This window comes from Pelobates fuscus, chromosome 4 (assembly GCF_036172605.1).
Source record: "Pelobates fuscus isolate aPelFus1 chromosome 4, aPelFus1.pri, whole genome shotgun sequence".
In the NCBI taxonomy this organism is placed as follows: domain Eukaryota; kingdom Metazoa; phylum Chordata; class Amphibia; order Anura; family Pelobatidae; genus Pelobates; species Pelobates fuscus.
In genome coordinates this window covers 290766858-290787831 of record NC_086320.1, presented here as the reverse complement: position 1 = coordinate 290787831, position 20974 = coordinate 290766858, and the positions used below count along the sequence as shown (strand labels likewise).

The 20974-nt window shown below is 43.0% G+C and overlaps 2 protein-coding genes across 2 annotated transcripts in view; both read left to right on the top strand.

Annotated features, from left to right (window-relative positions):
- Nucleotides 1-19820, top strand: part of NEK10 (NIMA related kinase 10) — a 194354-nt gene extending 174534 nt beyond the window's left edge. Inside the window, exons 33-36 of the mRNA XM_063452208.1 lie at nucleotides 7890-7992; nucleotides 16664-16716; nucleotides 18935-18990; nucleotides 19562-19820. Of these exons, the coding sequence (XP_063308278.1) occupies nucleotides 7890-7992; nucleotides 16664-16716; nucleotides 18935-18990; nucleotides 19562-19580 (231 nt within the window). The 3' untranslated portion in view covers nucleotides 19581-19820. The remainder of the gene's footprint in view (nucleotides 1-7889; nucleotides 7993-16663; nucleotides 16717-18934; nucleotides 18991-19561) is intronic.
- SLC4A7 (solute carrier family 4 member 7) overlaps nucleotides 1-20974 on the top strand; it is a 551990-nt gene that overhangs the window by 341803 nt on the left and 189213 nt on the right. The window lies entirely within an intron of this gene.

Here is a 20974-nt window from a genome sequence, read left to right as displayed (position 1 = left end):
CCTCCCTCTGCGGACGTCAGCAAGAGCCACGCGCGCACTCAAACAGTCCATAGAGAAGCATTTCTCAATGCTTTCCTATAGACGTCCAGCGTCTTCACACTGTGATTTTCAGTGAGACAGCCACTAGAGGCTGGATTAACCCTAGTGTAAACATAGCAGTTTTCTCCGAAACTGCTATGTTTACAGCTGCAGGGTTAACACTAGTTTGACTTGGCACCCAGATCACTTAATTGAGCTGAAGTGGTTTGGGTGACTATAGTGGTCCTTTAATGCACCAGAGCTGTTTGGCAGCATGAAGGCGACCTACATAATATTAGTCAGGTGGTGTTAATGTTGTGGCTGATCAGTGTATACAAAGTAGTGTTGATAGAGACAAGAGGTAAAGAGGACATTGCTCAAACAGGCTCACAATCTAAGATACAACATAAGAACAAGCAAATTAAGATGTAATGCGCGTGTGCGGCAGTGGCCGCGCTCTCATCAGAATTTCCCCATAGGAAAGCATATTATAAATTATTATTCAATACTTTCCTATGGGGATTTTGGTGACGCTGGAAGTTCTCATGCACCAAAAGTCAGTTTCAGTTCCGGAAGTCCCTCTAGTAGTTAACCCTCAAAGGTAATTATTACAGTTTATAAAAACTGCAATAATTACCACTGCAGGGTTAAGGATGATGGAAGTTGGCACACAGACCTTCAATGAGCTGAAGTGGTCTAGTTGCCTATGGTGTCCCTTTAAGGTTTTTCTGTTTCCATATTTATCAAGGAAAAGCTGGTGTATTTATGGGTCAAAGTGTCAAATGCTGAACTATAGGAAGACATATTTTACTGATTATTAAAAGGACTACAAATTTAGCACTTTTCAAGTTTAATTTATTTGAATCGGAAATTATTCCATCCTGTAAGAATTTTTTTTCTTCAAATTATGTATCTACAAAAATTCCCATATACTTTAGTGGTAACTTCTGTAGATAAATCATTTAGAAAGTTTTTTATCTAACGCAATTTAATCATTTTTGATTCAGACAAATTACATTGAAACCATAATTAGAGCAATTACAATCTGATATCCAAAACTGACCTTGATGTAATAAGCTTTGCAAGTGATTCAATGCTGTTAAAAAAAACTTTCAAAATTATGTATCTACAAAAAATCCCACATACCTTAATGGTGACTTCTGTAGATAAATAACTCAGAGTTTTTCTAACATTATTGAATCATTTAAAAAGCTTATTAAATTACATGATTTTTCTATTTCATGACAAAAAGTCATTATTTTATGAAAGACACGGAGGCGAGTATAGCTTAACCCTTTCTTTACTGTCCACCAATAGCAGCTAAGAACACAAATAGAAAAAATAGATCATATACAGTGATACACCAGCCAATCCCCATCCTAGTCCCAGTAAGCACTGCCTCTAAAGCTTCCTCTTTCTTTGCTGCTCCACAGTCAAGACACATCACGAGGAGAGACATAAAACAGGAGCCAACGGGGTGGGGGCGTGGCCGGCTGAGTAACCGAGCAGACGTGCATGTGTGCAGCTCCGGCTTCACACACTGGAAAAAAGACCTTATCACTGGAATTCAAACCCCAGAAAACGACCCAAAAGCGCCTACTGCCCCACAGAGTACCATGGGCCGCAAACACAAGTAAACTGCCCGCCCGGAGAGTGTTAGACTTTCCTTTGACCGGCCACAGGCCCGCAACAAGATGGTGCCGGACAGGCCGCATGGCACCAGTGACTCCAGCGACTCCATAGATGAAGAGGACCCGTCACAAACCACCAGCAGAGTATACCTGAGGGCGGACTCTGACTCCGATGCCTCTCCCTCCATGAAGGGGGATATAAAGAAACTCCTCCAAGACCTGAGAGCGGGATGGAGGGCAGATCTGGCAGGGGTGCAGGCGGAAGTCGGCGGGCTGCAACAGTGACTCGCGGCAGCGGAATCCAGAGAGGAATCCCAGGAGCAGCGCCTGACGGACACCCACTCCCAGGTGGAGACCCTCACGCAACAAGTCCAAAGCCTCACCCGCACAGTGACATCACTGGAAGTCAGACACCGTCGGAAGAATATCCGGATCCGGAGAGCTCCAGAAACAGTGAGCCCGGAGGCCCTCCTGGACTACGCACATAAAGTGATAAAGGCGATGGGGGTCAGAGAGTCTGGAGACTCACTGCTCTTGGTGGCAGCCTATAGAATAAGGAAAGCACTGACCGCCCAAGCAGATGCACCCAGAGACGTAATTGCGGTGACATGAGACATAGCAGTGAAGGCGACCATAATGGCCTGCTCCAGAAAAAGCCCGAGTGTGCAAGTAGATTCCTGCAACATAGCAGTGTATGCGGACTTACCATTTTCGGGGGGAGGAAATCCATGTCCTGTCAGCCACAGAGGACCCAACAGACTTTTTGCAGCAACTCCAGTTGCCTCCCATACCTGCACAGCCCCAGATACAACACAGGGTCGGACCCCTGGCATCCACGATGGCGAAGACATCCAAATCTGGGGCGAGGGAGAGAGGGGATACCCCCAGACTGCAGAACCCCCCATAAGACTGCCTATACCCACGGTCCTGGAGGGCCTCCAAACAGCTACAGCGACGACGAAGCTTGGGATCCCTGAGGCCTTGTGGCTAAAAAGCTACATCTGATGTACAGCACTAAATGTTTATACCTGCCAAGAGTTAAAGTTTACGTTTACATTTATGTTTATGTTTCAGGCGCCTTATGGACAGATACATGGCACCTCAAAGTTATTAAAGACCGCAGAGGCTATGTGACAGAAAGGTGGGACACGGGGGACAGGAGACAATCCCTACGCTGACAATGAGGTGACGGCATGGGGAGACGGGAGTGGGGACATACATGACACGATACCCACATCGTACCACAGACCCATCACCCTCATAGGGATCCGACATACTTTCCCAACTGACTTAGGCCACAGACCCCTCCCTCTTCTACGTCCCCGGTAGTGGTCCCACCCAGAGCGACACCCTCACGAATAGCTGGCCCGCAGCGACATCAGAGGAGCTGAGCTGGCGGACAGGACAGTACACTTTAGCGGCTGCGGAGACACAGACAGGCCCAAACACCGGGCGAACAGCCATCCCACAAGCATTAGTGCCCTTCCATGTCTCTTCCATGGCCCCTACTCAGAGACATGGAGCCTCATCGGCTTACGCAGCAGGGGGCCCTGACTAACAACCACATAGGCGATGGCCTTACATTGATAGCCATACTGGCCTAACGTGTACCCCAGAGGAAGATGAAACACTAAATACGAAAAGACAGACAGCCTCCCTGCTTACCTCTGACCCCAGAGCGGCCCCCAAGCCGATCCAAGATTGCCCCAGCCGGAGCACATACCATTACCAATTTACTACCTTACACTTATTGCGTTAACATCTTAACATCCAGACCAATTATTTACATGCACTGCTCTCTTGCTGTGCACCTCGAAGATGCCAGGTTATAAAACCATTTGTAGTCTCTTATAATTTCTAAAATCTATATAAAAAAGGGTACACACAAATATAATAATAAATAAAAAGAGCAGCTTCATACCCAATTAAGCGACTTAATGAGCTGTGAACTCTGAATGGATAAATAGGTATGTGCGCTTATAAATATAAACCTCAACAGATAAGAAATCAATGATGAAGTCTTTTTAATAATGACCACATATATAAAAAAGGCAATTAATAAAAAACAAGCTGTTACCAATCCTCAATATTAGATCTAACCAGACAAGGATAGTAACAAATAGATCAAATAAATACAAAAATAACAAAAAAAATGTAACAATAAGTGACACTAGTAATATCCACTAAATATCTCCACCAAGCAGATGCCACTATATATACTAAAAAATAGTGCATCAAGGGCAATTCAAAGATATATGGGAGGTGGAGATAGTGCGGACAAAAGAAACATAAAATACAAAATAATAAATGCAAATATAAACAATAATAATACTAAATATATTGAATAAATATGAAAGAATACCTGACCTCGGTGTGGGCCCCCACCAGAGGTAAAGAAAAGGTGCTGGAGTTCCATCTGCTAGGTCTATTTGGCTGCTCGCTATCTGGTGGCTGCCCTCCATTATTTATTTCTGCCGTTTTTTTGCTCTCCTTAAGTTTAAAGGGTAATCCAGATGAGGATTCCTTGCTCACGGTGCCTAAAGGGATATTGGCTATAACTCACTGATGATGCCTAACAAGGTTGAAACAATCTTCTGGGGTTGCTGTATCTCTCGTGCAGAGAGCCCGTCTGTATTTTGTATCTGTTCTGCCCTTTTGGGTGGAATCAGTCTGAGATGCATAGCCTTGTTATCTATGTAATGGCACAAGATGAGCTAAAACCAGCTTGAGAACTGAGTGGAGACCCACCGAAGGGCAGGCTAATTGAGCTGTTGTCCATTCTTGTCAGGATTACTAGTTGATCCAGCACGTAGAATTGTGTCACACAGATGACTAATAGGTAACGTATTACCGGGCCTTAGAATGGCCGGACTTAACATACCAAAGAATAGTCCGGATACTCGCCGAGGTCAGGGGATACAGAAAGAGACACAACCACAAGGGAAACCACGACAGGGCACTGGACAGGATGAGAACTGGGCCTAAATACCCCTCCTCTAGATCTCATAGGCTGTAACCGGCCTTTGACACCAAAGGCAGTTACTAGGTTCCTATTTGCATAATTGCTGCTCAGCATTAACCCTTTTGTGGATTTGGTTGCTGCTCAGCACAACTTTTACTGTGTGGACAGTAAATGCCATTAACCACATTTTTATAAGCGGATGAATACGTGACAGTTTTCAGTACTCTGTTGCAACTTGTATTTTGCTCTACAGGAGTTGTAGTAGTTACAGCCGGACAAACGACCCCAGAATCTGCTGGCCTTGGTAGAGACCCCTCCGAAATACCCTCTTCATGGAGGATTGGGCTTTATAGAGGACTGTAAAATCCCCCAAAATGCGCCCCAAGTCTTTTATAAAGGAGTCCCCAAACAAGAGGCCTTGGGCATCCTTTCCCGCCTCGGTGAGGGCGATATTGGCCAAATTTGGCTAGATTTTCAAGAGAATGGCTTTATAACATACAATAGAGAGAGAGGTATTAACACTGCCCACAATGCAGATAGCCCTCTGCACCAACCCACAGAGTTCTTCTGGTTGAACCTGTCTGTTCTCAGCTCTAGCGTCTTCTGCCAGATCATGGAGCTTAGCTAAGGGACCAAACACATCCAAATGCTTATCTTGGCAGGACTTAAGTGCCAAATCCAAACCCTTATGAAAGTTTCATCAAATTTTGGTAAGGAATTGGGTCATTTTAGGGTCAACAGGCAGGGTCTCAAAGACCTTATTGGGCACCAAAAGCTGTGGGCATTCAGCCCCGAGCCTACTCCGGGCCACCTTGCTGAGGGGGCGCCTTACCCAGTTCTCCAGGTAACGTGCCACATGGTCCGCTGGGAGCAACTCAGCCAACCTCGGGTGATGGAGATCATCTGGGTCAAACATAGGCTCTCCAGCTGGATCCAGGAGAGTGGAGCCCGCTGTAGCGGGGTAGTCACTTCAAGAACCACTCACTGCCACCCCCGACTGAGCAGAGGTCAAAATGTCAAGGTCCTGCCCAATGGATTCATCATCAGTCACTCAAGGACTCAGCACCAGGCTCCTCACTAGACCCAATTTCTGAGTCGGAGTCGCTCTCAGGTTGTGCTCTAGCATATTTCCATTGCCGCATCCATTCTGCCTGGCACAGAAAGGCTCTTTTGTGTGATACAGACATGCTATCATGGATGACCTCAGGTTCACCAGTTCTAGGGGTTCTGAGGGAGTTAAATGCGTGGATTTGGCAGTAGCCTTCTTGAGTGTGTCCACTGAAGGGTCTGAACCAGAATGCGGCTGGCATGTCAGTGGACCCAAACTTTCTGCACCCAGTGAGCACGAGAGTAAGGCCTGGGAGATGGTCTGAGAGAGGGCAGAGGACCTAGAGCCCATAGCTGCCATAATGGCGTCAGTGACTGAGCGTTGCAGCGCCAGGGACTGAGCCTCATCAGGGTGAAACATAGGGCCAACTACTGATGGAGGGGAGCTAGAAACTGAAGAGGGGTTCCCCAGGCCTTGAGGCATATCAATCTTACCAAGAGAAGGGGGTCAGGCAGGCACCTTAGGCTTGGCATATTGCAATGTGAGACCCACGAAAAAGCCTTTTACAAAAAACTACAGCTGTAGACAAAATAATACAGACCAGTAGGGGTTAATCACCAAAACTAGCTACACCAGAGAAGGAGAGAGGGATGCTCACCAGGGCCCAGACCAGCAGACAGGGTAGACTCAAGGCAAAGACAGAGCCAGATGGATGGGTAAAATCAGAAAATGGGCTCCGATAGTCTTGGGAGACTTGCGGCAACAAATACCGCAAACGCGTCCAATTCGTGAACTGAAATTCGGCGAATGGGACAAATTTGTTGAACAAACTAGTGAACGGCCATTCATGGCAAAAACTGCTGAACAAGAAACCATTCATGGACAAAATAGTCGAACGAGATCGCTTGCGGCAAAATTGCCGAACAATACCATTCGCGGCCAAACTCCCGAACGGCACGAACTCGCTGTAAAATTTAGGCAAAAGGCACAAGTCTGTTACGAAACAGCCGAACAGAAGGCGTTAAAAACGGGCTCAAAACAGCGCCAAACAGCCAGGAAGAAGGGGCAGACCTAAGAAAGACAGAGAAAACAAGGGAAAAGAAGAAATAAAGGAGTCAAGGGGAGGTAAACCTCAAAGGATCCCTCAAAGGACAGGAGCAACAAGGCAAAGTCAAAAGAGAGGGGAGAAACAGTCCAAGATGGTGGACATTGTGCTTTGCTCGGGAGGCCCTCATCCCAATGTGGTCTAGCTACTCTGAACAATTTATACAAGATATTTGCAGCCTTTTTAGCCAAGTTCTACATGAGAATGCCTCTGCATCAACGGAGCAGACAGAAGCTGAGCTTCCACCTGTGGGAGTCTAGCAAATAAGAGTGGCCGCAGGATTGAGGTCGCCGACGGTCCTCCATGGGGTGGGCAAAGTCGAGGCAGGATTTGCAAACAGAAACAGAGAGCATGTCTGCCATACTGTAGGTGGAAGCCAAGACGTCATACTACTACACCAGCAGCTGACCATTATTATTATAGAAGCGCCGGACTCTATTGACGTCTACCTGCTGCATGGCACCTGTTACCCACTGGGCCTCAAGCACCCCATGCTGCATATCACTCTAAGGGACTGTGTTTGGTGTTCGAAAGGGATAGGCTGATCCCTATCATGCTCCTAATGGGTTGACCATGTCGTCCTGGGAAGTTGTGCTTATGAATAGCAAGGCTCCATGCATAGATCTGCAGTCATTAACCCTACTGCTATGTTTTTGCTTCTGTTTAATAATATGTGTTTCCTTATTTACCTAACAAAAAAAGTGCAGCATTGTAGACATGACCTGATACTCTTAATGTCTATGTAAAACCCTTTTTTTCATGTCTTGCTCAACGTGTACCCATAACACTGCACTGCAAAAATAATTATATATAAAAACATTTTTTACCTCATTTCCATTATATTTATTGCCCTGTGTCCTGGTCTGCACACGGTTATTTTTTTTCTCAAACCTATTGTTGTTTTTCCTATATTCTACTTACAAACCCCATTATTTCTGTATCTTATATATTTGTTAATCATACCAGTAAAATTAGTGCATTAGTGCACGTATGAGAGCTTAATTTTAGATACAACTAATGAACATATTAAAAATGTGCACCTTGATTTAAAGATGTTTCATGTTGTTATTGAATTTAAAAAACAAGTTTTATTTCTGTTGTGTGTTTGATTATATTTTTATTTAGGTTTTACAGGGATCCCGAGAGTTTATTGAGTTTTTCACTGCCGACATCCATGGATTGCTTCAGTCATTTGGTGGGACATCTTCAATGAGTGATGACAGGACAGGTGTGTAATATTAAAAATGACTCGGCTTTCTTGCAACGCATACAACAAAAAATGAATGGCTGAGATTAACCAAAGTCACACATTTTCTCAAAATACAGATTTTTAAATGTGTCATGTTTGAATGTAAGCAAGTTTTTGTATGGAGTATGTTTGTGTAAGCGTAGGGGTGTGTTTGTATGTGGTGTTGGCGTTTGAAAGTAAGCATGCATTTATGTGTAGTGTTGGTTTTCAAATGAAGAGGTGTATTTATATTTAATTTTGGTGTAAAACACAGAAGTGTGTTTAATGTAGTGTTGACGTTTTAATGCAGGAGTGTGTTTATAAGTAAGGTTGAAGTTTGCATGCAGTATTTGTGTGTAGTGTTGGCGTTTGAATGTTGAAATGTATACACATACATGCCACACGCCACAGAGAAACTGCAATGTTTACATTGCATCACTAAGTCAGCCTCGATTGGCTATCTGCCACAGGGCTTCCTGGTTTGAAATGGACCTTTGGTGCAGTGTCTGACACTGGACATCCTCACGCTCTGCATGAGGACCTCCAACGGCAGATTTTTTCCCCATAGGAAAGCAATAATGCAATGCCGCGCATGCGCATTAGAGCCTGCAGGGTTAAGGAGGAGATAAGTAAATAAAGGGTTAGGAACAGGTAAGTAAATAAAGGAATACAGCATTGTATTCCTGGCACTATAGGATCCCTTTAATGTTAGTTGTCAACGATGACAACTAATATTAAAGGGATTCTATAGCATTATATGCTTCTTGTTAGACAATGTGTGATAGATATCTGAGTTATGCATATACTCATGAGGATGTGAAGAACATTTCATCAGTTATCTTGTGGCCTGTTCCACAGAAATAGAAGCCTTACTGGGAGTTGAAGGAGAGCACTGTAGTGGTATAATGTATATTCCATTGTATAGCTAATCTGCTTTAAATAAAACATTATTTCATCTTTTATTAATTTTAAACATCTTATATTTATGTTTATTCCTACTCATATTATAGCGTATTAAAGCTACTCTTGATCTGCTTTGTCCATAGACCAAGATCAGCATTGCTCAAATAATGCCTTTTTTTTTAGTGATTTTTCATTACAGAAATAATCAAAGCAGACTGTAGATCAAAGCAAAGTTACATTAGAACTACATAATGAAAAATGAAAGTATCAATGAGAGCATACGTCTCCGTTTTTCAGAGAATAAAAAAAAAAGCGCTTCTGTGCAGCAACATGGTTGTTTATAAATGCGAACTAACACTTTGATCATTGCTAGGCCAGATAACATGACCAAGTGCATCATTTATTAGCTGTTCCTACATTTGTCTTGTTGCTTTGGTTAGAACATATTCATATTTTTTTTTTGTTCATTTGCAGTGAAGCTGTTTTAGATTTGCTCTTATTTTCAAAGCTTCTTTCAGTAACTGCATATCATCCTGACTTTGTCTCATAAATCCCACATATTTTGTATAATTTCTGATTTAACCTAATTAAATCAAGGCTGTAATTCCCTTTTATAGATGTTATTTTTGTTTTTGAAGTTTTGTGCTTCTGTTCTCTGTCCTTTTGATTGTAGTGTGCCTTAAAACCATTAGAGAGTGTGGGTTCAATGAATCGTTAGGTAAAACTTACTGGTATAGTCAGCTTTTCTCTATTAGCAAGCTACATATTCTAGCATCCCTTAAAGGAACACTATAAAGTTAGGATTGCAAATCTGTATTCCTACCGCTATAGTGCCCCTGCCCTACTCATTTCCAGCCTTTTTTTTTTGTATTTTTTTTGACAGAAGTGTGTTATATTTGAGCATGCTAGGCTGAATGTGCGTATATCATGGATAGTTGCACTGAGGGTATGAGTATATAGCAGTACATTGTTGTGAAAGATGGTTGTCATGTTTAGGGTGTAGCTTGCACATTATCAACTGTGTATTTATATCAGCAGCTCCACCACTAGTTATAAATCAAGTGTGAGTCGCCCCATGAGATGAGACTAGTGAATAACATAATACATGAACGGTTATGGTAAAGGAATGTAAGGAACTACGACAATAAACTCTTTAGGAGGTGAAATAATGACATGTTTAAACGCTTGCTACTTTACGATTAGTTAATGTGCAGAGAGCAGTTCATGTGATCAAAGACATGGTGTGGAGGAGCAGCTATAGTGGGACATGCTTGGCAGGCTGCTGTTTACTGCTTGTGCTCATCCGATCCCTTCTGGGCGCCAGGTGCAGACCCTGGGAGTCCCTGATACCTGGAACAACAAAGGCAAGTCTCTGGCTGAGTGCCAGGTTCGCAGCCTGAGGTGGTGGAAGCTTGTTTTGTCAGGTGGTCGGATCTGTCCCGGTGGTGCTTCACGTCCGGTGCGGGATTGTGGTGGCTTAAGGTGGAGGCGAGTGCTTGACATGGGGCAGGCTCTGCATTTCTGTTTGTGCCTCCGGTCCCGTCTTCGACGCCTTTTGCGTTGGTGGATTTTAATGGGGACTGCTTCGCTTAGCTGTGGTGGAGCTTGTTGGGGCTGTGGTGGAGCTTGTTGGGGCTTCCTGCTTGTTATTTGCTTCCAAAATTGATTAAAGAGTCTGTCCAGCTTAGACTCAATATCCTGCCATGCTTTGCTGGTACCAGGAGGACACGCGGCTGCCGCCATATTGGGAGAGTCGCAGATGAGTATGTTAGCCTGGGCTCTGTGCGTCCATTAGCTCCAGACAGCCTCTAAGGGGTGGACCGGGATAACCCCCACCAGTCCGGGGGAGGTAACGGAGCTCCTGCCGGGAAGTAGCTGCTCCTGGGCATCCCAGCATCAGGAGATCGGCCGCCTCTCCCGCCGGGTGAGCACCAGGCCACACTTGCCCTGCAGAGGTAAGTAAGACTCTGTCGAGTTGCTGACCGCTATTAAGCATGTCGGGTCGGTCAGGTATGAGCAACATTGCTGGGTCATCCCCTTCTGCAGTGAAATTCGCTTGTTGATAGCTGCTTAAAGTGAGATATTGAGGGAGCTCACATGAAGTGCGTGTTTCCTCCATGACAGCTAGGCCCCGTCCCCCAGAAGCTGCATTCTTAGTGACAGGAGGGACAGTGTAGCTGCTGCTGATTTAATAGGGAAATCGATAGCTAGGCTAGTGTATTCAGTGTCCACTACAGTCATGAAGGACTCATCTGATCTCTGCTGTAAGGACAGCACCCCAAAATGCCCTTTTTAGGGCTAGAACATCAGTCTGCTATTTTTTTTTGTGTAATCTAATTGCAGTTGCCTGCCTGCCAGCGTGTGTGTCAGGCTCACAGCGTATACTGTGCCCACTTGCCCAGTGCCACCACTCATATCTGGTGTCACAATAGCTTGCATTTAAAAAAAAACAAAAAAACTTTTTTGACTGTAATATAATAGCATTCAGTTTCCTTCACACGTGTGCGTTTCAGGGCCTGCCAGGGCACAGTGTCACACCAGTGCAACTCATATCTGGTGTAACAGTAGTGTACATTTAAAAAAAAAACTAGAAATTTGACTGTTAAATAATAGCAGTCAGTTTCCTTCACACGTGTGCGTATCAGGGCCTGCCAGGGCACAGTGTCACACCAGTGCAACTCATATCTGGTGTAACAGTAGTGTACATTAAAAAAAAAAAAAAAAACTAGAAATTTGACCGTGAAATAATAGCAGTCAGTTTCCTTCACACGTGTGCGTTTCAGGGCCTGCCAGGGCACAGTGTCACACCAGTGCAACTCATATCTGGTGTAACAGTAGTGTACATTTAAAAAAACAGCACTTTTTTGACTGTGAAATAATAGCAGTCAGTTTCCTTTACACATGTGCCTTTCAGGGCCTGCCAGGGCACAGTGTCACACCAGTTCAACTCATATCTGGTGTAACAGTAGTGTACATTAAAAAAAAAAACATGAAATTTGACTGTGAAATAATAGCAGTCAGTTTCCTTCACACGTGTGCGTTTCAGGGCCTGCCAGGGCACAGTGTCACACCAGTGCAACTCATATCTGGTGTAATAGTAGTGTACATTTAAAAAAAAAAAAAAAAATTTGACTGTAATAGATTGAATAGCAGTTAGTTGTCTGCAAGCGTGTGTGTCAGGCCTACAGCTTCTACTCTGCCAACTTCTGCCAGTGCATATCTGTTGTCACAGTAGCTTGCACGCATAGTACCACTAATCGAAAAAAAATGACAGGCAGAGGCAGGACACCCCGCAGGGGCCGTCGTGGTCGTGGTGCTGTGATTCCCTTTGGCCCTAGAATAATGCCCAGTGTTCAGAGGCCATGTACCCTGAATTCGAAAAGTTCTGAGGACATAGTTGACTGGCTAACACAGGACACCCAATCTTCTACAGCTTCCGCTCGGAACCTTGACGCACCATCCTCCTCCAGCTTAGCTTCGGGCACCTCTCAAGTTACCACTCGCCCGCCTGCCGCCACCACCAACACTAGCACCACAGCCACTTCACTTGATCTGTCAGAGGAGTTATTTACACATCAGTTGGAAGAAATGAGTGATACACAACCATTATTGCCAGAGGATGTAGATAACAGGGATATGTCTCAGTCAGGCAGCATTACACACATGGACGTACGGTGTGATGATGTTGTACCCGCTGCTGCTTCCTTTGCTGAGTTGTCAGATACAAGTGAAGTGGTTGATGATGACGATGCGTCCGTGGATGTCACGTGGGTGCCCGCTAGAAGAGAAGAAGAACAGGGGCAAAGTTCAGATGGGGAGACAGAGAGGAGGAGGAGACGAGTTGGAAGCAGGGGGAGGTCATCGCAAGGAGCTAGTGGCACAGTCAGACGGCATGCATCGGCACCCGAGGTCAGCCAGACAGCACGCCAATCAACGCATGCTGTTGCCACCACCAGAATGCCGTCATTGCAGAGCTCAGCAGTGTGGCATTTTTTGTTTTCCAACAAGAAAAAGCCGTTAAAGACTATTTGTATGACCGGGGTGCTCGGACAGACTCTGCAGAGCTGGGAATTTTTTGGCCACGTTACTGGATGCTCATGCGCAATGCCTGTAGGCTCATGCGTCCTTTTGAGGAGGTGACAAACCTAGTCAGTCGCACCGAAGGCACCATCAGCGACATCATACCATTTGTTTTCTTCCTGGAGCGTGCCCTGCGAAGTGTGCTGGATCAGGCCGTAGATGAGCGTGAAGAGGAAGAGTTGTGGTCACCATCACCACCAGAAACAGCCTTATCAGCATCGCTTGCTGGACCTGCGGCAATGCTGGAAGAGGATTGTGAGGAAGAGGATTCAGAGGAGGAATGTGGCTTTGAGGAGGAGGAGGAAGACCAACCACAACAGGCATCCCAGGGTGCTCGTTGTCACCTATCTGGTGCCCATGGTGTTGTACGTAGCTGTGGGAAGAACATACCTTCAGAGAGATCACTGAGGACGAGGAACAGGACATAAGTAGCTCGGCATCCAAACTTGTGCAAATGGGGTCTTTCATGCTGTCGTGCCTGTTGAGGGACCCTCGCATAAAAAGGCTGAAGGAGAACGACCTGTACTGGGTGTCCACGCTACTAGACCCCCGGTATAAGCAGAAAGTGCCTGAAATATTACTGAATTACGGCAAGTCGGAAAGGATGCAGCAGTTCCAAAATAAATTAAAAAGTATGCTTTACACAGCGTATAAGGGTGATGTCACAGCACAATGGGAATCTAACTGGGGAAGAGGTGAAAGTAATCCTCCTCCTCCTCCCACGACCACGCCGGCAAGGACAGGACGTTTTACAGACGTGTTGTTGATGGAGGACATGCGGAGCTTTTTAAGTCCTACGCATCGCCACAGCCCTTCGGGGTCCACCCTCAGAGAATGACTGGACTGTCAGGTAACAGACTACCTCACCTTAACTGCAGATATCGACACTCTGAGGAGCGATGAACCCCTTGACTACTGGGTATGCAGGCTTGACCTGTTGCCTGAGCTATCCCAATTCGTGATAGAACTTCTGGCCTGCCCCGCTTCAAGTGTCCTGTCAGAAGGACCTTCAGTGCAGCAGGAGGTATTGTCACTGAGAAGAGAAGTCGCCTAGGTCAAAAAAGTCTAGATTACCTCACCTTTATTAAGATGAATGAGGGATGGATCGCGAAGGGACTGACAGTGGGCGATACATTCGACTAAAAAAGGCCTAATGAGGGGGACGTAACAGGGATTAAACTGATAAGAATAGTACTACTTAACACACCACTCCTATCTGGTGGCACATTAGATTGCACGCGCAATGCCCCAAATTTGAAGTAGGAGGACCAACCAAGCATCTTTTTCCATCTCCCGGTTCCTAAAATCAATGCCATATACACGTCCCCTGATAGGGGACGTAACATGGATTAAACTGATAGGAATAGTACTACTTAACACACCTTATAATAACGCAGAGAGAGGAGTCTTAAGAAGAGGAGTCAGAGGAGGAAGGTGGCTTTGAGGAGGTGGAAGACCAAAGACAGCAGGCGTCCCATGGGGCTTGTTGTCACCTTTCGGGGACCCTTGGTGTTGTACGTGGCTGGGTGGAGGAAGAGACCTTCAATGACATCAGTGAGGACAAGGATGCAAATGGACTGTTTGCGGTTGTTTGCGGTGCGTTTGTGGCGAAACCGACCTCGCCACGTGTCCTTGGAGGGGGCTGATTGCCCGCCTCTTGCCTTTGGACTATGGCCCTGGGAGATTGGGCCCTTTTACAAAACGTTTTCGGCCCTAACAGAGTGCATGTCACTCATTCTGGCCCTTTAAAGACAGTGGGGCCATTCGGTACTTGCCCTGTGTGAGCAGTGATACCCCCAGATAGCTATGCCATGGAGCCTATTCATATAATGAAAGACTATGGGAAAGACTTTGGCTCCATGGCAATTAAACTGTGTTTGTGTGGTCTGCGTGCCATTCACCTAATAATGTGCACGCAGACCTGAGCTATCTGGGGATATGTTACATGTCTGTGTTTAATGTATAAAAAGTAACTTTATATATTTTAAAACATAATCCTGTATTTAGGTCCCCACATGTGTAATGGAGTTTTGTCTTTGACCTGGGAGATAATTGTATTACTTCTCCAATTATCTCCAGGGCAGAAGGGAGGAAGCCAGGATGCATTGTGGGGATGTTTTACTTTTCCTGTTTGAGCCAGATTAAAATACTTTTGAACCCCTGGTCTGATTCATGCCATTTTTATATGTTGTTCCCTTGAATGGATTGATTGTGGATATGTATTTTTATGTGAATGTGATGTATGGTTTTAAAGTTACAGAGTATGTGTGGTAACTGTATTTTTACTGTATGTAATAATTATGTTAATTGCTTATCTGAGGGGGGGGGGGTGTGGGTTGTACTGTTACTTGATTGGTTGTTTTATGCCTCCCCCTGGGTGTGTCCTGTATGTGCACAACTGTAAAAAAAGCAGGCTGGGTGTTCCAGACCTGAGATTCTGCTTGACCCTCAAACCAATGTGTCGTCTCGTTTTTGGGGGAATTGGATTGTATGCTGACTGCCAGGAGTGTAAGCAGATCTTATACTTTTCCTGTTCGGCTGATTCCAGGGTTCGTGTGTTTCCAGAATTCGTACAGTTTGCAGTTCGGGAGATTGGTGATTGCTGTAGCTGCTGGTCTATGGAAAAGGGGGATATCGCCTAAACTGGGTTTTATCCTCTTGTAAGTGAAACGATCCGTTACAGCGTTAAACGGGGAGTTTGGTCTGTCACTGTGAAGCGGGCGTAACCCTTACACTACCTCATCGATACAACATCATACCTGATGTTTTAAAGCACGTTATTCCAAACAATTTAGGAATGTTAGGTGATTTATGCCCTTTATGGATTAAAACCAGACTCTGCATCAACTATGCAATTTTCCATGGGAATTTTGCCATGGATCCCCCTCCGGCATGCCACAGTCCAGGTGTTAGCCCCCTTGAAACAACTTTTCCATCACTATTGTGGCCAGAAAGAGTCACTGTGGGTTTTAAAATTCGCCTGCCTATTGAAGTCTATGGCGGTTCGCCCGTTCGTGAACATTTGCGGAAATTCGCGTTCGCCGTTTGCGAACGGAAAATTTTATGTTTGCAACATCTCTATTCATTACTCTTGGATGGTTCTGACTACTGTCCCTATTATATGTCAACAGTTACATTATCCTGCTGATTTTATGTGTGCAGTTATTGATATGGCTTACACACTTTTTAGCCTGTTATACCCAGATTTGCTCCATGAAAGTCATTTATGCAAATTTTCTTTTTTGTATTGATACATAGTTAGGTTTGCTACATAATAAATTTAACAGCTAGCATTTGATGGGGGGAGTCGAGGACTTCCCATGTGTTTCTATGTGTTGTTTTATGTTTGTTTTTCTTTTAGTGTAATTTTAGTAATATTTTATTTTATTTTTTTAAATGTCACTTGTTTAAGTGTTTTAATGGTTCGGTTAGAGTAGGCGAGCCAACTACTTGTAACTTTATCAGCAGATATTTTTTTTTTCCACTTGGCATCTGATTTAAATTCTAATCGGATCTCATTAACTGGGGAGAATTTACAAGGCTGTTTACATAAAGTAACTTGTAAATTATTGGGGGTTTCTTTGCATGTTTTCAGTAAATGCCAATACATTTTCTATAATACATTCTGCTTACGTGGTTTATGAGGAATTTATATGATATATAGACCGTTGTATTTTTAATCTAACAGGCAATTCTAATGGCTCTGAATTTGATGAAGGAATAACCTATGAACAATTACAGGTAAGATGGAAAAATCTATGCATTTTGAAATAGTTACATTACCAACACTCGAGAGCTTTTCCCTGTCCCTTGAGTAATTTTTGTAGTGTCAAAGGATCTCACAGTCTTACTACGTTTGTTTAGAGTCCAAGAAACATTAACTTGCCTAGTTACGGTGGGAATTGATTATGATGTCATAATGCATATAATAGAATTCCATAAGGCACTTTAAGTTATTATTGTGCTCATAGCATCTACTAACAATTGCAAATTCATATGCAAAGGGAAAAAAGTAAGAACTTGACGACATGAAACATTGGCACAATCTCCCCTTTTAAAAAATAATAACAAAATAAGTATAAACTTACCTGTTCACCACAACTTACCTGTTCCGCGCAGTCCATTCCTCTGGTGATGTCATTCTCCCTCACTGGAGGGGGAGGGATGTCCTAGAGGGCAGCCTGAAGGGAAGACTTGGGCAGCATGTAGGGGGTTGTGTCTCCATTGATCCTCACCCTACCATGCATGCTGATGATAGATGCCCACTATGTACAGATTTAACATTAGTCAGCCCCAAATGAGAAAGGCCAATGGCGATACTGGAGGTGGAGTTACACCTCTGGCAGCAATGTGTTATAGCTCTGTACAGTTGTGAAAAAAAAAATATTCAACCCCCATTGAAAATCAGGTTTATTGTCAAAATGTACAGACTTTCATCTGTTTGCAATAAAAAAATAAAATAAACAAAAGCAATTGAAATAGCTCAACACAACAAATGGTTCAAGTGGTTACCCCAAATTCAACTGAAAATGCAACTTATAATAACCTCTCCAGTCTCAAAATTATTCGACCCCTTAATGGCAAGCATCTTTAGTACTTAGTAGTGCACCCTTTTGCTGTTATAGCCTGCTGCAAATGAGACGCATAGACAGACATGAGCTTCTGTCAACATTTCTGAAAAATCTTAGCCTATTGCTCATAAGCAAAGGCCTCCAGTTCAGTAATATCATTGGGTTTGTGTGCCCAGTCAGGTAACTGATGTCCACTGTAGAATTTTCCAAGACTTCCCCTGCAACAAATTTGAGGTATACTTGGGGTCCTATGATCAACGAGCTCAGCTTCCTCACAGACGGCATGATGTTTTCTTCTAGAATTCCTGATACCTTAATGAGTCTTGCTTTCCACACACTGCAGGTTTCCAGTGTCAAATGATGCAAAGCTGCCCCGGCATACTTAGCTGTAGTCAAAATGTTCTTTGCTGCATATGCTTCATTCTTCTTCCTCTAGTTATACAGCTGATCAATTGGGCCAAAAAGTTCCAGTTTTATTTCATCGCTCCACAGAACAGAATCCCAAAATTTCTGTGGCTCCCCAAATGTATAAGATGGTGTACATTTTGGATATCTGACATGGAAACCTTCTGCGTGTTGTACGCGCCTTACTGTGCTCACTGAAACCTCAGTGCCTGTTGCCACCAAGTCTTGCTGCAGGTCTTTTGCAGTCACTCAAGGATTTTTCACAACCTGTCTTCTCAAAAATATGGTTGCAGCCAGTCATAGCTTCCTTTTTCTGCCCCATCCAAGTAGTGTAACTACTGTTCCTTTAACTTTTAACTTGTGAGCTATGCTTCCAACAGTGTCTCTCAGAGCAATCCTTCGCTATCTTTTTGTATCCTGTTATTTGTTTGTGAAGGGCAATGATCTCTTCTCTTAATTTTGTGGACTATTCTTTTGGCTTAGCCATATTTTATCATGCAGTCAAAAGGTGACACTCAACAAATACCTAGCCAATTCAAGTATTTCAAGTGTTCCAGCTCAAGCACACCTGGTGCAACTAATGAAGCCCTTGATGATGTGTGTGAGACAATGCTTTTTTTTGCATATTTGTACTGTTGTGAAGGATTGTTAAATAATTTTGAGATGGAAGAAGTCCTTATAAGCTGCATTTTCAGTTGAAGCATTCATTGTGTTGAGCTATTTCAATTGCTTTTGTTTTGTTTTGTTTATTCCAATCAGCTGAAGGTCTGTACATTTTAAAAATAAACCTGATTTTCAGTGGGGGCTGAATAAGTGTGATAACAACTGTATATGTAGCATTTCAAACTGAAGAGCTGAAGTCCTGAACATAGAGGATCCCGGCACTGTGACCACTTCAAAACACTGAAGTTGACATGGTGCTTGAAGTTACCTTTTAAATCCAAGGCACCTATTTTTAATGAACTAAAATTATTTTTACACAGACTATGATAGAAGATGTTCTGGAAGACAGCGGCTACTATAAGCTATCGTCCAACAGGTATGAATATTAATTACATGAAACAGCCAGAAAGTGGGGGGTCATTATACATTTAATATTAAGGAAAATTCTTAAAACACTATTTTCATCAGGGTTGGTTTTCAGCTAATAGCTAACATTCACAAACAGCCCCTTAATTAAATGGGAGACATCGAATACTAAAAACACCATGATTATTTTTATATTGTAACAATTACACTTCCTGAAAAAACAGGTTTGTCAAAGTATAAATGCTTTCTAGTATGGATAATGACCAAATTATAGATTTGAATTGAATTTCAATTTCAACCCATTTAATTATTCATAATTTTAGGGGCTGTTTTTTCTTACACTAGATATTATAATGTTTAGTTATCTTCAATTTTATTAAAATCTAGGAAACGTAGATATCACAATTTACTTGCAAATAGTGTATCTCATGTATCTGTATTTATAATTGCTGGCTAATTAAAAAACTGTGTAGCTTTATCTCTGAATTGTCAGACTCACTAAAATGCACTTGTTTTACATTTATTTACAATGTTTTTACCAGTTATTTTTTCTTTTGACTGAGTATGACAATATTTTATAGAACTCCTTGCGATCTGTGAGGTATATTACCAAGTTCATTATGGACCATTTTGGATTTGTGCCACAATCAAGATGCCTATATAAACGGGTTGTGTGTGGACACGAGAAGCACCTTATACAGCCATGGTGGAAATACAGATCACCTAGGAAGGGGAAGAACCAAAACCAAAACCTGGAAGGCTTCATTGCTGCAATTTTTTTTACCAACCACTTTGGTTCACAGACTGTAGCCCCTACTTTAACTGCTTTAGAGGCATTTATTCCAGCTCTCTTGTTTATATGTAAGAAGCATTTTATTTATTAAAGTTTATTTGTTTTTGCAATCAATGCTAGTAATGTTTTTTTTTTGTAAATATGTTTTTATTTGATTTTCTGATATGGAAGTAATTTTGGGACTCGCAGGTACCCTTAGGCGTACAAAAAGTTATTGCATTACTGCAAACTTTTTAGTACAGATTATGTTTATAAACTCTCAGATGTTCGACTTAATAAAATTCAGGTTGTCTGGAGACACGCAGGTCTCGCATCTGTTGACCTTCATGCGGCACGCAGGCCCAAGGTAGGCGTAAACCTGTGTGTGGTGCAGAGGCATACAGTTTGGTTGTGTGTTATGTCTTGTGGGTTGTTTCCTGTTTATGTGGCTTAGGTTTGCATGTCGCGTGCGTGTTTGTCTGTATTGGTCTAATGCTAGTAATGTTTATTCCTTCCTTATACATGTTCAAAATGCTACATTGTAATGTTGGGGGATACCCTATGCTGCTATATTATTACTTATTTACTATATTACTTTTTTACCATTTCAGTGTATTGAAGGATTTTTAAAGGGACACTATAGGCACTAAAAAAACTAGCTAAAAGAAGCAGTATCATGCCTCTGCAGTTTCACTGCTCAATTCTCTGCCATTTTAGAGTTAAATCATTTTGTTAATACAGCCCTAGTCACACCTCCCTTGCACGTGACTTACACAGCTTAAACACTTCCTGCAAAGAGAGATCTAATGTTTAAACTTCCATTATTACACATTATGTTTAATTTATAATTTCCTATCTCCTGATATGTCAAGAGCCTTCTAGACCCTGTGTGGGATTAAATATCAATTTACAGAGCAGAAGATAAAAATTGAATGAAAATGAAATGAATCCAATTATTTTTATTTACACAGGCTGTGCAAAGCACAGTCAAAGGAGGTGTAGCTATGGCTGCATGGAGAGAAACAAAAGTGATTTAACTACTAAATGGCAGAGGATTGAGCAGTGAAACAGTAAGGGCATAATCTATACAATAACACTACCTTAATTAGTCTAAAGTTATTTAGATGCCTCTAGTGTCCCTTTAAAGAACAAGTACTTTTTGTTTTCATACTGCATAAATAATGTTTATACTGTTTATCAAAAAATATAAAACAGTATATAA